Below are 13,263 nucleotides of genomic sequence, written 5' to 3' on the forward strand. Positions count from 1 at the left end.
AATCCTATATATTGATGTTATTAACTTACTAACTTTCAAAATATAAAGTGCTTAGATTGCGGGACAACTGTTATTTAAAGGTTCACAGCCTGCCAGAATTTGTGCTAAGTACTTTATATCCATTTTCCTAGTTATTCTTTACACAAAATTGAAAATTGGGGATTATATTGATTTTAGAAAGGAAGCTCTGCACAAAAGAACTTAAATATTTTCATTAGTTTCTGCTATAAATGGCAATTTCAGGTTAGAACTCAATTTCTTCCTGCCTGCTCAGAAATATTGTTTTAATGGATGACTTCAAAATTTCTGCTTCTTTTCATATTATATGATAATATAAACCAAAATTTGCCTAGCTTACAACTAGGTTGAATGTGATCCAGTTGCTAAGATAATACCCAGGATCCTCTGACAACAGGGGTGAGGAACATCCGGCCTTGAAATCATCTGGTCTGGCCCTGCCAAGGCAACCATAGTGGGACTTGGAATTCAATAAACCTAGGAACTTTTTTCATAGCTAATTTTTAAGTTGATACTTTTGTATGGCCAGAGAATGATGTTATAAACATCCAAATGGCCCTTGGAAGAAAAAAGGTCCCCCACCCCTGTGGCTTAGAAGGACACATTAAAATCATCTTTTTAATGTTGCATTGTGATCATCAGATCATAAACTAATTTTGCCAAATTGAGAAAACTTCACAGTCATTTCATTGATTTGTATTCTACATAATTTCAAAAATGTGAAACAAATTGCATTGCTTATTTTATCTCAAAAAGTTTTCATTCTTTTTAATTTAAAATTTCTGCTTAAATAGCCCATAACAGTTGCTATTATTTCCTTAAAGATTTAAGCATTAATGTATGATATTTAAATAATTCCTAATATAGGGTTATTGAGTAGGCCTTCAACAATTCTGTGGGCTTATATACAGAATTTTGTGTGTGTGAAATTTATGGAGTACTTGCTATATGATAGGCATACTGTAAAAAAAAGTTTTTGACATACTGTAAATACTAACCTACTTAATTTAAAAACAATAGGGCAATTAAGTAATTTTAAGAATATATCTGAATCTATCCTGTATCTTTGCTCATAAGTAGATTGTGTTGAGTATTAAACTGTACCCTTGATAGATTTCAACAGTTGAACTTATGTGCTCTGTTCAATATTTAGAATTCAGAAAATAAAGATTCCAAAATACTAAAAACTTATAAAACCTGGCCTCAACACAAAATCTAAAGTTCACTTTTGTAGAGAGGAGGGGTAATCTTCCAGCCAGCAAGCAGCCTTGATTACCCTCCTCTGGTTTTATTCTATTATTGGCTGAATATAGATTGATGTACTTGTCTCCACTGTACCAATGTATAATGCATGAACACGATTACTGATGTAATTTAGAAACAGGATGCCTTTAATCTTCTGCTCAGATCAATCAATTACAATACATAGGTTATAGACTGTCTTATGATCTTATACTAAACCCTTAATAGAACTAATCTTAGAGCTAAATGAGGCTGGGGAAAATGTGAAGCCCACAGAGATTGCTCATATGAACACAGACAATGGAACTTTAACCATTACGCATTTAATTTCCTAGGGCAAACAAACAGAGACTACTCTAAAGGTTTTAGAGAAAGAAAGAATACTTCAGTGAGCAAAATGCCACTGTTCCTTTTGAAGAAGTCATTTTTCCACCCTTAAAAAAGTGAAATTCAAGGGTTTCCAGACTCAATAATCTGTGAAAGTTAATATCAAACTCACAACTAGAAACATTATATACAGTTACCCTCTGCATGTCAATGCATCTTGTCATGTGGCACGTAAATGTTGTGTTTCAAACAGCATTTGGAAATGCCTATTTCCCTTTTATGCAATATTTGTTCACCAAATTTACACATGATTTGATAAAAGTATTTTTCATATGACTTTGATATAACTTACTGTGGTGTTATAACGCCTTTTTTAGTGCTCACGAAAAGTTAATTGCAACCTACACAATATGTGGTGTGTTCCGTCTTCTCTGTAGTCCTTGGTGCATTTTGGGAGCAATGCATTTGAGCTTGGATTTACCTAAGAAGCTAAGTAGAAAAGGAAGGTGTTTTACCAATTGGATGCAAAGAGAGCTCTGTGTTTCTGTGGGTATACAGTGAAGACAAGTAGTGTATGTGACTATATCGGGGACACTTGCCTGAGTTTGCAGCTCCATTGTCTGTCCCTGGTGTAAGCAGAGAGCAGTTGCTACAGTTGCTAACGGCAGAGTCCGAGTCAGCACCATGGACAGCTTCCTCCACACGCTTAGCACCTGGGAGAAAGTGCTGCGGCCAAGCCCTGCGCAGCCAGCGACCAGAACACAGCTCCGTCTCCCTGCGCGGAACAGGGGCAGTAAAGAAAGCCAGGCGCTGGAGGAGCGGGTCTTTTTTATTCCGAGGGAGGGAACAGTACGTATTCAGGAAAGCTCAAGCTACTGTAAGAGCCTGAGGGTTGTCATACATCGCTTCTTCTAAAGTAAAGCTAATTAACTGGAAAATTTAGCATTCCCCGGCCATGTCTCCGCTTTCTGACTCATTTTCATTACTCCGATATGAAAGAGGAAGAACTGCTTAGGTTCTTGTTATTGTTTGGAATTTTTTTTTCTTGGCTTGTGTGTTCTGGAATGTAAAACCTAAGTGGTTATATGTATTTCTTTGCTATTTATTGCCGTCTACAGGATTCACCTTCCTAATGTCGCCCTCCCCCTTGGACCTTCTCAGTCCCAGCCTCATTTTTTTTTTCTTCCTTCATATCTGAAACTGAGAAAATATGAATCAGACTGATTCAAGGCACAGAAACCTCCCAAACTTTAACTGCATGTTTTGATAGGGGACTCTGAACCCTTTATTCCCAGCTGGATACAAGGCTTGTGTGTGTTCCAGTTCTCTCGGTTGTAGGGGTGGCAATTTCCGTTAGACTCTTAGAGGAAGGGGCGTGGAGAGGGGCTGACTATTATGGTAAAGGAGGGGATAACATAACTGAAGCCAAAAGAAGCAAGAAAAACTAGAGAAACAACTTAGAAAACACCCTCTCCTGGCATGGCTCTTCACATTTGATTTGCTAAATTTCCAGGAGGACTATTTGGGCAGAAGTGTGTGTACTTATATAATGAGATTCCCGAGTTGGCGAGCTCTGAGAAGCAAAAAAGGAGAGGGCTCGGTTCTGCCCCTTGAACTCATTCCTCCTGAACGAGATGATTCCTTAGAAATGGTGGAAGAGATCAGAATGGCGTGCCCAGTGTGTTCAGGAGATGAGTGGCACTGGAGGTCACCCCGAGGCTGGTAACTCTCAGCCCCACCCACCTTTTGTTCCTTCCCCTTGGCGCCCAGCCTCGCCCTTTTCAAACTCTTGCCTTGTTTTGTACCAGTTGCGCCCACGGCCTCTGGCCTTCCCATCTTCCTCCCAGCCTCCAGCACCTGGAGATGCAGTCACCCCCAACCTTGTGCATCTCCTTAGGGGTTCAAGGAGTGACACTGGGCATGCCCGGCGGCAGCTGCAGGGCGGACAGTCTTCAGTGCTCGGGAGGCGCGGCTCAGCGCCCTGCAGGGACCCGAGCGCCGACTCAGCCGGGGCGTCAGCGCCCACTTCGGCCGAGCCCCGGCACCCCAGTGCACCCTGAGGCTAAAGCTGCACCTTTCAGTGGCTCACCCTCAATCCTCAACCTCCTGAACGCCACCGGAGTTTAGAAATAGTCCCCGCTGAGGGACTGTTTTCCCACCTGTCTTTTCTTTGCAGCTAAGGGTGTTTGTTTTAGCCCCTGCGGCGTGAGGAGCTCAGGGATGGAGCCCGCGGCAGGGGGCCGTGGCGATCACCTTCCCCGGGTAGCTGCTGGTCACTGAGTTTTGGAGATTTCTTGGCTGGCTTCCGCTAAAGCACGCTTGAGTAATTCGAGCCGTGGCGGCGCCCGAGCTCTCGGGATAAAGGGAGCGCGCGCGCTCGCGTGCGCGCGCGTGTGTGTGTGCGTGTGCGCGCGTGTGTGTGCGCCTGTGTGTGCGCCTGTGTGTGTGTGTGTGTGTGTGTGTGTGTGTGTGTGTGTGTGTAGGGGAGAGGGCGGGGATAGAAACGTCAAGCCCTCCCCCCAGCCTCCTTTCCTTTCTCCCCTTCCCGCAACCGCCGCACAAGTCTTCCATCCCCCGGGCCGTCCTCCCAGCTCGGGGCGACCGCCCGGTGAAGCCCAGTTGCACTGGGAAATTGGCGCTGTTTGGGGGGAAGAGAAACGGATCGATTGCCCTCGTGACTCCCCGCCCCTTCCCCCCCCCCAGCACTCCCTCCTCCCTCCCTCGCCGGCCACCTCCCCTCACCCCGCCTCCTTCCCTCTCCCCACCCCCAAACCCCGTCTCCCGCGCCAGTCCGAGAGGTGAGGGCCGGCGAGCGGACTCGGGTGGGGAAGGCGGGCGCGTGGAAGCGGCGCTAATGGGAAGGGATTCCTGGCTTCCAGAGAGGATGCTGCGCCGCCGAGCGCGGCGAGCGCGCGGGCCTGGGCTCTAGCGGCGGCGACCCCGGAGAACTCCAGAGCTCGCGGCGCGCTGCTCGGCGCGCCGGGTCAACATGCCTGTCCGCAGGGGGCACGTGGCGCCGCAAAACACATTTCTGGGGACCATCATACGGAAATTTGAAGGGCAAAGTAAGTTCATTTGTTCTCCTCCGTCCCTCGCTTTCTGCTCCGACCGCGCGCTCGGCGCCCGCGGCTGGCTGGCGGAGACGGCAACTCCGGCTCCCGCAAGTTACGGGGCTGCGAACCCGAGCCGGGCGGCGCGAGCGGCGGCGGTGCAGCCCCTCCGATATGAATTTCGATTTACATTTTAGATTACGGTCTCCATTGCGGGAGGCTGTGTGACCCTCCGCGCCCACTGCTCCGTCGGCTGCCTCGCTACTTAGCGCCCTGCTCTTCTACTATCTTAAAGGGAAAGTACTCACATAACCTGGGTTTGCGTTTTGAGGCTGTGTTATTGCAGACTTTTGGAAAGTCGGGAGCAGGGCAGAGAATGCCGTTGGAGCTACGGGGTGTAAATGGTAGAAGCGATGGAAGTGGCTATGCAAACTGTATCTCACCTTGGTTCACTTGCAAGGCTGGGGCGTGATGGGGGGGATGCTTGCTGGCTGCTAGTTTATAGAAGCAGCTAAACTTTGCATTGAATCCATGTAAATCTATCCCATGCCGGGTAATTTGGAAAAAGCATCATTTGGTACGTGCTGGTTCCCAATGTAAATAGTTCATTATTCAAAGGAATATTTCTGACTTTAATGATCCCCTTCAGTTTCCATCTAGACATTTAAAAATTGAAGTGCACTAAGTAAATCCCACAAAGACGAAAGGCAGAGAAATTCAATAGTCTCATGTGGATTAGCTATAAGGAATGAATGTTATATAAATATGTTAACTTTAAATCTTATACTTGTGCATTGATATTTGACATTTTCTTGAAAACACATTGACACACATTTATGTGTACATTTTGCAGTTATTTTGGAACTGTCTTAAGTGACATGAGTTTATAGTACCTTGTGTCTAAAATAAAATTATATATCCTGCTTCATACTCTATCTGGTAATGGTAGATATAATCTGTGATTAAAATTTAATAAACCCTTTTAAGTTAAAATACCTGCTACAACACAAAAATTCAGGTTTCTCCCAAGTAGAAGCAAAAAGGTGTTAACATGGTATTTACTGTGTATATGGATCTGTGTGTAAATACTTTTATCTTCTGGAAAATATATATTATGAAAAGTTAAACATTTGCATTACTGAGCTGCTAATTAACGTGAAATACTTTCATTGTTAAGAGTTTTATTTTTTTTAACACGATGCGTGCTGTATGCCTTAGAGGGACAGAGAAAAGACAAATCCAAGGATAATAACTACTTTGAGAAAGTTGTACTCTCAAGGCCAAGGTGGAAGTGAGAAAATTTGACAGCTACAGGATGTTTCACTGTTTTGGCTTTGAAAATATTTACCTTGTATTTAGATGATATTCTGGAAATATCAATGGGGCAGCTTATTGTCTGCATGTGCATTAGAACCCCAGGGAGTTAGAGGGCTTGAGAACTAGGTTATTCAGGAAATTACATTCTCAGAATTTGAAGAGTAGTTCCTAAATACTTTTTTGTTAAACTACTTATGACCAATATTTCACATTTAAGGTTGGGTTTTTTTCTCTCCCTTTTAAAAGCCTGGACAGTTAGCCATTTGGGAAATACCTGCATTTCAGATCTCCTATTATGCAACAAATTGTTCCAGTGTTAATGAAAATATTGTATAAGGCTTGTAAAAGATACCTTACTGTCTTCTTATTACAGATAAAAAATTTATCATTGCAAATGCCAGAGTGCAGAACTGTGCCATCATCTACTGCAATGATGGGTTCTGCGAAATGACTGGTTTCTCCAGGCCAGATGTCATGCAAAAACCCTGCACCTGCGACTTTCTCCATGGGCCCGAGACCAAGAGACATGATATTGCCCAAATTGCCCAGGCGTTGCTGGGGTCAGAGGAGAGGAAAGTGGAGGTCACCTACTATCACAAAAATGGTAAAGTTTACCTGTTTAGGATTTCTTGTATTTGATTCCATTGAAATGAAGTTTTGACAGTTGATAACTGAAAGTTCATATGCAAAGAAACCCCAGATATTCAAGTATAGATATGTGCTTTGCTTATAGTACTTTAGGATTCAAAAAATATGGATACTCTCATTTTTGGCCTAGTAAGAACAATTTCTTCTTGAAAAAGGGTACTCTGTACTCTTCAAAAGTGCTGTAACTTAATGTCTCTGAGGATAAAATGCCACAAATCAGTCTTACTCTCTCACCTTCCTAAGGAAAGATAAAGGGCCAATAATTTACAGGTTGCATTGATATGCATTTGGTGGGAGAAAAATACAGTTTTATTTGCTTGAACTTAAAAATACTTTACAAAGTCTTGTTGAAAACTCTATCTGAAACTGAAACTATTATGTTATAAATGTTTCTAGGCTTTTCAGCTTTATTTGATAGGCAACACCTCTTTTCTTATTTGCTCTTTTTTACACAAGATTAAGAATGATATATAGGAACTTCTCAAATTGGTCTGGTAAACCTATATATATATTCAAATAATAAAGACTGTTCATATATTCAAGATTTGTCCTAAAAAACAAAATAGAAAAAGGGTGCTATGATGCTGCGGAGTTATTAGTATTCATTTTTACAGCTGCAGCAAAACTGGCATCTTCAACTTAAGGTCATACCTCAACTTCAAGGGCACTCATCCGTCTTTCAGGTTTGCTGTGGGACCATAAATATTTTAGAATTATAAAAGTTCTCAAGAAATACACACTTAATGGACATGCATTCATTACATACACAATAAGTATGTACATAAACTTGCATGTAATAAATATTCAGATATACTTATTTTAAAGTATATACATTTCCAAATGTATACACTTAATTATATTTGACAATTAAGGAATAAAGGTTAATAGATTAAAAATGCACATTATAGCTTGCTTTGTTACTATTGCATTATCATGTGTTTTTTATCTCATTGATAGAAATTAGTAAGCCAGTATGGTATCTAGTCAGCTTTTTAGCTAAGTCAAGTTTTGAAGATGAATACATGAGTGATGTGTTATAGCCTATGTCATTTAATTGCTTGTCATTTGGTAAAATACAGAGAACAAATTCTAGCAGGGAAAAGGTTTAACTCTTCCTCTTGTTTTCTCATAATTAAATATTTCATGATAGAACATGTACAATTCTTAATAACTAGAGTTTTACATCAATTTGAGTTGGTGTGCATAGCAAAGTATGATTGGAAAAACAGGTTTGTATAATGTTGGATTAATCTGGAATAAAAATAATTATGTGATTATCAGTCAAACAGAGATTGTTTTCAAAGTTCTTCTCACTTTCCCCCCACTTTTCAATCAGTAATGTTGGCATACTAGAAATAGCCTAATTGCTCTGTTGTCTTGAAAACATTTCTTGAACTGAGGCTTTAACTACACAAATGCAACTCATCTTTGTGTGTGTGTGTCTGATGCCAACAATTTGACTTTTGGAGTAATTTGAATGTCTGACTTTTTTTTATCTGAATATTTATCATGATATTGACACAATCTATATTGTGGTTGCTACAGGTCATGGTGGCTCACATTTGGTCATTATGTTTTCTGGGGCATTTCAGAATTTTTTCAACTTAGAAAATTTCAGTATAAAATTGGTCTGGACTGTCCAGGTTACTTAGATACTAACTATGTTTCTCAGATAGTGTTTTCAAATAGAAGTTGTTTTTTCTTAAGTGAAATAGTGATGCTTTGAAACCTAGTTTAACTTGTATAATATGAATGTGTAAAATAATCTCAAAACACCTTAAAAAAAGCAATTTGTCACACACTTGAATGTAAAAATTTCTGCAGTGGAGATGTTGCTATTTGACTAATGCAGATTTTCTTATCTTAGTGATTTACTTGGTTATACAAATTAACACCTTCCTATTTTGGAGAAAGAATGTTTATTTGGAAGCTTGTTTAGGTAAATAAATAATCAACCTTTGGTGATGATATTGATTCTGTTGGCTTCACTTTCAGATGTGACTCAGTCTACAAGGACTTGGGTATCTTTAGAGTTAATGACAATATTGTCTCCTTTACTTTCATTGCTATGATAAACATGAGGTCAAGCATTTTTTGTGTGGTTTTCTTTTCCAAAGAAAAAGATTAATTTGAATGACCTTTTTAGATTGTAGAGACTGAGTCAGATTCATTGGCTCTGAATGTAATCATCTTGTGCTTTTGCTACCAGTTCATACACCTTGAAGAGAATCTTAAGAGTTTATTGGTTTTAGTTACATGGCATTTACAAAATCAGCCAGAGCTTGTGAAGTTCAAATGCTTTGAGAGTCTTACCTCTTAGAGATCTGTCAGACACTCTATGTTTATAAAAGCAGGAATGGACAAAGTCACCAACATTTTCATTGGTGTGTTTCTCAAAGGTTTCTTAATTCCTCATTACTGGGATCATTTACTTTTGAGAGGTTCTTGGTGTCTAAGTATATACAGAAAATGCTTCCATTACCTATTTTTCATTGAACATTTCACAGGAATATGAATAGTGATGTAATATGCGCAATGAGCGAATTAACAGAAAGTTAAGATATTGTTTCCACTTTTCATTCACTCATATTTGAGTAGCCAAACATGAGTGTGGCATTATTTCCAAAAGCTTGTTTTCCAGAGTGGCCAGAGGCTTTACAGCAGTTTAAACCCCGCGATGTAGGCAATGAGCTCATACTGGGGCGGTGCGTGGTCAGCAGCGTCATCACCATTGGGAAGCAACACTCTCTACCCTGCTAGTTTACGGGATTTTGTTGGGGTACAATTGGACTTGCTGTTTACCAGAATATCAATTTTTAAAAACATAGTTATTTGCAGAAGGACTATTTGACAGCTCTTCCTTTGAGGGTTCTCTTTTACAGTTTAAGTCATTATTGCATAAATCATTCTTGGCAGCTGTGAAATATTGCTTGAGGTGATAAAGCTATAAATCTTTTGACATAAAACTCTAATTATTCAAAACTATAATTATGCTGAGGCATATTATATAAGAATAGGTAAGTATTATAGTAGCATAATATATTCACTCTAAAAACACCTTTTCACCTTTTTAGGAATAATAGTTGAGAAACTGCAAACACTTCGGTTATTAACTAGCTTAGAGTTTAGGGATGATGTTAATTATAAGAAACAGAAGGAATAACTTAGTCATCCCTTGGTGTATTGCTCATCTGGTTTGGTGTGTGTCATGGATTAGAGCTAAACCACTTCAGCCAGATTTAGACATGTGATTTTTACCTTAAATTATCCAGCAACGCTAAACATTTGGAAAGTTGAAGTAAATTTCTCCAAGAGAAATAAAGGTCTTAGCTCGGTGGGAAAACAGACCCTGAAATACATTATCTCGGAAGGTTCGAGCATTCCTTTATTTTTGCCGTTATGGTTTTAGACATAGTTGCAATGGCAGTTTTGGTAACACATCAAAAATATCCCCACCTTTGTGCTGCTTTCAAAGGAGGAAAGGGTGGGAAGGGGCTGAGGGCAGCCCTTCCCTGGTCCACAAGGGACCAGGTCCAGGCAGGCACCCGTCGTGGTGGGATCAGTACCACGTTCCAGAGGCAGCGTTTGATTTGACTAAAGTAAGAAGAGGTGACTCTGCCATTTCTAAGGGTGCTTTGGAAAGACCTTGATTGTTGTGTTGTTGTGAGTGAAGCTGAAGATGCTTACTGAGGGTCACCCCCTTTCTCTACGGTGGTGCTTTAGGCACTGGAGGAACAGTAGGCGATGCAAAGGAGGGCACAAACCGATCTCTGCTTTCAGGATACTGGTATGATAGTGTGGCAAATGTGCATTTCTGTCTTCTCCCCAGCATGTTCTTATAAACTTGTTTTTAAAGAAAAAGGAATGCATGGACTATGAACGAAGGTGCTTTTATATAAATGGAAAACAGAATTTAGGGTTAATTATCACCCTTTTCTATCCGCCCACTCTAATATAAACTTGTTTATGTATAGTTCCTGCCCCATTTTGTCACTTATAGGTAATAATAACTTATTAAAGAGAAAATGTAGTTTAGTTAAAACTTTAATAACTCAAAAATAAATCTGATAATAGCTTTATATAACTTATATGACAAGTAAAATAGGCAGCTCTCCTCATTCCTGAATTGTGTAGTAGAGATACTGATGGTAGTTTTTAGAAAAGAACAGATATGTATTTTGTGAGTGAGCAATGCAAGCAATAAGAAAATTTCCCAGGCAGTATCTTGCCTTGTGTTTGTTTTGGTGCTCATTTTAACTTTCTGTTTATGTACTTTCATCTTCCATCCAATAGAATATTACTGTAACATTACTATTAAAATACATTTTCTGTTACATACCTAAACTTCATAACATCTTATGGACTTTAGATACTGTATAAAATTTTAATTTGATCAGTTGTATTTGTGGATAAAATCAGAATTCTCAAGAATCATTCTTCCTCACAATTTGAAAACTTGATTTCAGTACTGTCCCGAGTGAAAACAAAATGTGCTAAAACTGTGGGTGGGCTGTGTTCATCAGCCCCTCTTCAGCACTCACCAGCACATACCTCTAAGGGACTTTGGTGCTAAAAAGAAGCCCTCTTGTCTGCCAGCTTGAGAGATAACTGCTCAGTTATTTTCACACCCGAGGGGCTTGAGGACAGGGTCAGCCTAGGGCTATCTACGTAGGCTAGACTTGTTGGGAGGAACTCTGGCCTTTATTGACTTTCAATGCTGTTTTTATTTTTATTTATTTATTTTTTGCTATAAATAATCACTAAACCAATTACTTGCCGTCAGCAGCCAAGAGAGTCTTAGGATAATTGAGTCACAGGGAAGTAACAGTTGGAGCATGAAATGTTAAGACATCAACACTCATCTGGCCATCAGAACGTGAAACCTCAGAGTTATTTTCTATTTTTCTCTCTCCTTCTCTTCCTTAAAGCCAAATGGTCAGAAATTCCTTTCAATCATTACCTCTGAAATATTTCCCAATGTTGCCCCAGCTTCTCCAGCACGGCCAATACTCCAGCTGAAGCTCTCTGAATCCTTCTGGAGCATTGAGTATTGAGGTTTCCCGCCCTCTCCAATCCATTCCCCACAGTGCCATCTGAGAGCTATTTCTGAAACAAGAATTACATGCCCTGATGACTTATTGGAGGCAAGCATCATTGTAAATGAATTTCATATATTCACTGATGGGTATAAAAATGTCATAAGGTATATACTCTGATTATCCTCATTTTAGGAGAAGAATACTGAGACCCAGAGGGAGGGAGTAATTTCTAAATCACACAGCTCATAAAGTGGTGAAGCCTGAGCCATATTTGCTGCTCAATGTACTTATGCCTTAGCTTGGCTTAAAACTCTATCTTAGTCATCGCCAGTGTGTCTCAGTTGGCCGAAGTGTTGTCCCTTACACCGAAAGGTCTTGGGTTCAATTACTGGTCAGGGTACATACCTGGGTTTCAGGTTTGATCGCTGATCGGAGCCTGTACTAGAGGGAACTGATCAGTGTTTTTCTGTCTCTCTCTCTCCCCCCCCTCCTCTCTCCCTTTCTTCCTTCCCCCTTTTCTAAAAATCAATGAATATGTCCTCGGGTAAGGATAAAAAAAATCTATCTTATTTCATTAGAATCTCAGGATAATGTTTTAGACTGTTTGGTAGGATGCTTGGTGCCCTTCAGAGTTGAATTCACTTGCATTTCAAGTAGGGCGTGTTTCGCGGAACCAGCTAGATTCCCAGCTCTGGCAATAGCTAGGTGAACCTGACTCAGTTTACCTTCCTGGTTCCTCAGTTTCTTTTCTGATCTCTATTAGGAGAATAGCATCTACTTTGTTAGGCTGAGTGAACATGTTGTATGCAATAAGGCACCCAGGATTATTTCTGGCATGGTTGCTAGCCCATAATACATACTCAATAAATACCAATTATTTGAATATCTTCCCAACTCCATTTCTCCTAAAAACTTTATGTTCCAATAACACTTGACCGCTCAGAGTTTCTCAAATAAGCCATGCATTTTTATGTCACCAAGTCTTTGCTTACCCTGCAGAAGTTTTAACAAACAGCACAAAGAGTTTCTGAGTGGATTGCTCTTCCCTCAGATTCTCACCCTAAAGAAACCTTATCGTCCTTCCATAAACAGATCAAAAGACTTCTGCATGAAGTCCTTCCTGACGCCCCCACTGCCTGCTCCAGAGCATTAACATTCCTCTGTGTCTTTTTAACAGTTGGTTCTCACCTCCACTGCAGCACCTGCAATGTGCTCCATCTCATTACCTATTATTGTAGTTACCGTCATCTGTGGGGTTTTTTAGTTCATTCAGAAAAAAATACCAAGTCTTATTTCTATGTCCAGAATATGTGCAAGAGAACCTGATATGAAGTACATGCTCAGTTAGCACTCACAGAGAGAAGAGAGAATGAGAAATGATACCACAGAGTTGAAAAAACAAGAAACAGATTGGGATGGGAAGATCCTGAGGACAGGGAGTTACAGGGGAAGTGTGCTGTTTTGATTTTTCTTGCCTTCTTAATTAACACTTCTAAAATGTTCTTAGGAACAATTTTTATTAATGGACATATTTCTTTGCTTAGTAAGCTAGGGTATTAAATCACCTTCATAGCTTATAACTTTACAAATAGCTAGAACAACATTTAATAGTTAGGGAGAAG

At 40.3% G+C, this 13,263-nt stretch overlaps 1 protein-coding gene across 1 annotated transcript in view; it reads left to right on the top strand.

Annotated features, from left to right (window-relative positions):
* The first annotated feature begins 4,375 nt into the window (after window positions 1-4,375).
* The window catches only part of KCNH7 (potassium voltage-gated channel subfamily H member 7), a 391,026-nt gene continuing 382,138 nt past the window's right edge, over window positions 4,376-13,263 (top strand). The window contains exons 1-2 of the mRNA XM_081143216.1: window positions 4,376-4,652; window positions 6,328-6,558. Coding sequence (XP_080999342.1) covers window positions 4,577-4,652; window positions 6,328-6,558 — 307 coding nt within the window. The 5' untranslated portion in view covers window positions 4,376-4,576. The remainder of the gene's footprint in view (window positions 4,653-6,327; window positions 6,559-13,263) is intronic.

Source organism: Miniopterus schreibersii (assembly GCF_964146895.1).
Source record: "Miniopterus schreibersii genome assembly, chromosome: 7".
Classification (NCBI taxonomy): domain Eukaryota; kingdom Metazoa; phylum Chordata; class Mammalia; order Chiroptera; family Miniopteridae; genus Miniopterus; species Miniopterus schreibersii.